At 55.6% G+C, this 3722-nt stretch overlaps 1 protein-coding gene across 2 annotated transcripts; it reads left to right on the forward strand.

Annotated features, from left to right (window-relative positions):
• Positions 1–1295: 1295 nt before the first annotated feature.
• On the forward strand, positions 1296–3392 carry LDBPK_242300 (the record flags this gene model as incomplete). 2 transcript variants are annotated; one of them, XM_024473490.1, is made up of 1 exon in its annotated part: positions 1296–3392. In XM_024473490.1, the coding sequence occupies one exon, from the start codon at positions 1296–1298 to the stop codon at positions 3390–3392; it is 2097 nt and encodes a 698-aa protein (XP_024329259.1). Both variants share the same exon structure in this region, with proteins under 2 accessions (XP_024329259.1, XP_003864790.1).
• Positions 3393–3722: the final 330 nt, after the last annotated feature.

Consider the following 3722-nt stretch of genomic DNA (forward strand, 5'->3'; position numbering starts at 1 on the left):
AGAGTGGTGCTGAAATCGTGTTGCGTGACAGAGAGACGAACACGTTGAAAAACATTTGCTCTGTTTTGTAAGATCTTCGGTGTGACCGGCCTACCAGAGCCCATGTAATTCTACGTCAGTGATGCGGTACTTTGGTGGTGTCACAACAGAAACAGCGGCAACAATGCTGCGCCTCCTCGCACCTCCAACAACATCTTTCCACCTGAAAACGCGCGCGCAGCCGCATCAGTGAGCGACTGTGCTGTGGTGATGCCGCCATTTGTATGCGTGCCGAGGAGGAAAAACGGTGTGGCGCGTTATCGCCCACATCATTGACCCCGAGCCGCCATGAACCTGTCCAGAGATGTGGCGCACGAATGTGCTGCGGTGCGACTGGGTAGCAGCGAGAGAAGAAGGCGAAGACCAGCACACCCACAAAAGCGGCTGCTCCTATGATTGCCCACTCTTCTGTTTTTCTTAACCGTTTCACGTTTCCTTCTCTTAATGGTGTCGATGACATCCCTCCGCGCTCCACACGCACACGCACACGCACACGCACACAGTGTCTTCGCACCTTCATTTTTTTTCCGACTTCTTTGCCTTGCCCCTGTCTTACTACTCCCCCTCTCGCTCTGCTGACCGGCATCTTCATTCGCCACGAACTGACTGCTTCCTCTTTCCCTGTGTGTGTGTGTCTGTGTCGTCGTTGTTGTTGTTGGCTTGCGTACTCTTCGTGCGTACTCTCATCGTCGTTTTTCCATAGCACTTTATCGCCTCTTTTTCTCGACCACTTAGACCATCAACGACGTGCTGACTAAGGCAGGCGCGCATCAACACATCTGCAAGGAAGCGGAGGCGGTGGCACAGGCGCACTCGAAGAGGAAGAAAGACTTGGACAGCGCACAAGAACAACAAGGTCGAGTTAATCAAACAAAAGACCGCTTCTGAGGAAATCTCCGCCTTCTCTCTTTCCTTTCTTTCGCTTGTTCTCCTTCTTTTTTTTTTCGTTGGAGCGTCTTTAGCCCATCAACCCTCTCTCTCATCGTCATTGCCTCTCTGTGCACCTTCACGAGCTTCGCTCTCGCTCTCGCCTCTCTGCATTTTGCCGTTTCTTCTTGTTTGCGGTGTGCCGGCTCGGGCGACCCGATTTTCAATCTTCGGATATCTATCTATATATATATTTCGCATCCGATCTGCATTTACGTCTCCGTGTCTCTTCAGCAGCAGCAACAAAAAGAACAGCGAAACCGTAGCGCAACGAATACAGATACTTGGGCGGGCATCCGCATCACTAGAAGAAGCAGGCGTGATTCACAATGACAACCTTAGGAAACCAGCGCGTGACAGTATCGGTGCGCGTGCGGCCGATGCTGCGTGAAGGCGCTTCTGCGAATCACCAGCAGGAGAAGTTTGAGCTGCAAGGCGTGCACCGCGTCGGCGATAACAGTCTCAAGGTAGAACTGACGAAGCCAGGCGAGCCGACAAAGAGCAGTCTCTTCTCCTTCGACTACGTTTTCGATCAGGAGAGCACGCAGCTCGAGGTGTATGAAGATGCCGTAGTGGACATGGTCGATGCCGCTCTCGTCGGCGTGAATGTCACCCTCTTGGCCTACGGACAGACGGGCTCCGGCAAGACCTTCACCGTGCTGGGCGATGTGAAGCCGAACCCGCTTGAAAACGACCTGCTCACGACGAACAGTGGCATGTTCCTGCGTGTGCTGAGCGACTTGATGGACTACAAAGTTCGCCAAGCCAAGAAGGGCTGGCACGTGGTAGTGGGTTTAAGCTGCATAGAGATTTACAACGAGAACATCCGCGACCTGTTTGGTGGCAAGCCTAACTCGGCACCGCCGGCGCTGAAGGCAGTCATGACCGGCGAGGATGTTTATCTACCGTCTCTCATCATCAAGGAGATGACCACTCTGCAGGCGGTTTTCAGCGAGATTCAGCTGGCCATCGCACGCCGCATGAGCCGTGCGACGGACTCCAACTCGCAGTCGAGCCGCAGTCACTGCCTCTTCTCCATTGATATCCTTCAGCAGGCGAATTCGGCCCCCGCGCCGTCGCTGGACATTCTCGATCAGTCAAAGAAGGGCAACGATATGAAGAAGGCTGTGTCGTCAGACAAGAAGGGTGCGGCGGCCACGAAGAGGGGCGGCAGCCTGGCTTCCGCAGCGCAGGATCCGCAGCTGCCGGAGTGGGAAATGCCGTTCCAGGGTACGGTGTTCCGCTTGCCCGGACAGAAGGAGCCCATCTACACCAGCAAAATCATCCTTGCCGATCTCGCCGGTAGCGAGCGCATTGCCCGCAGTGGTGTGACCGGCGATGGCCTGGCAGAGGCCACATCCATCAACAGCAGCTTAACAGCACTGGGGAACGTGGTACACAGCCTGCACGAGGGAGGCTTCGTCAGCTACCGTGTTTCAAACCTGACGCGACTTCTCAAGCCGGCCTTTTCGCACCCCAGCTCGCGCGTGCTACTCTTGGCACAGTGCTCGCCCACGCAGCTGACGTTCGATGAGACGATCAGCACACTGCACTTTGCAAACAAGGTAAAAGATATGAAGGTGACCACGTGCACTGGCGCCGAAGCGGAGAAGCTGCAGTTTGACTTTCTCGAGTCCGGCAAGATGTACGACGCGCTGCTGGCAGACCTGCACATCTTCGCTGCAGAGTCGCAGGCAACGATCGGCATCATTCGCCGCAACCTGCCGCAGAAGGGCAGTCTCTACTATGACGCGTCAGCGGGCAAGAACGGCAAAATGGCCAAGGTGAGCATAAAGGACCGCCGCTTGTCGGCCGACGCGTCGGGCGTGCTGACTGTGGCGCAGAAGGAGCGCGCGGAGTTGATGGCCCGTATGGAAAAGGAGAAGTCGGATGAGATTTCCGTAGTGCAACGGTCGGCGGATGAGGCGCGTGATGAGATTATCAGAGAGTACATGGCCGAGTTGAATGAGCTGAAGGAGGCGATTGCGAAGCAGGTGTCAATGCGCGTCCACCACGTGTCGCAGCAGCTTTTGCTTGATTCGGCAGCCCGCGGCAACAAGATCGTCGAGGAAGAGGCGGAGGAGTGGGCCTCAATGATGCTGCTGTACCTGAAAGAGCACAAGGTGGCCTGCGACAAGGAGCTATCGACCATATCGAGCCGTCTCGAGGACTTGTCTCAGAACGTCAACAAGCAGCGTCTGTCTGACACCCCGAACGAGACACCCGAGACCGTTGAGGCGGACTCCAAGTACGCCCTCTCCACGTGGTCCCACTGCTTGGCAAAGCGCTTCTTCTCGTTCTGCATGGAGGTGCACGAGTATCAGGCTGTTCTCCTGAACATATACCATGGCAATGTGACCCTGGTGCGCTGGAAGAAGAAGAACGCCGAGCTGCTGAAGAAGTTCGAAGAGGAGAAATCGGTGTAGCGACAGGGAGGTGCGACAAGAGGAGTACGTCAGGGTGAGAAGGAGGGAGGTGGTGGTGGAGGGATTGTGGAGTGGGTGAGGACGTGGAGTCACCGCCCAGGCACACGGTGTCTTGACTTAGCTTCCTTTTTTTTGCTTTGTTTTTTGTGCCTTTACTTCCACTCTCCTCTTACCTGTCTGGTTGACGCTCACAACGGCGGATGGTTCACGAGACGCACTGTGTGGGCTCACCAGCTCCCCCCTCTGCTCGCCATTCTATTTCTCCCCCTCTCTTATTTTCCATGTTGTGTTTTATACCACGTACTCCAATCCTCCTCGCCCACCCCTCCC

Source organism: Leishmania donovani, chromosome 35, assembly GCF_000227135.1.
Source record: "Leishmania donovani BPK282A1 complete genome, chromosome 35".
Taxonomy (NCBI): domain Eukaryota; phylum Euglenozoa; class Kinetoplastea; order Trypanosomatida; family Trypanosomatidae; genus Leishmania; species Leishmania donovani.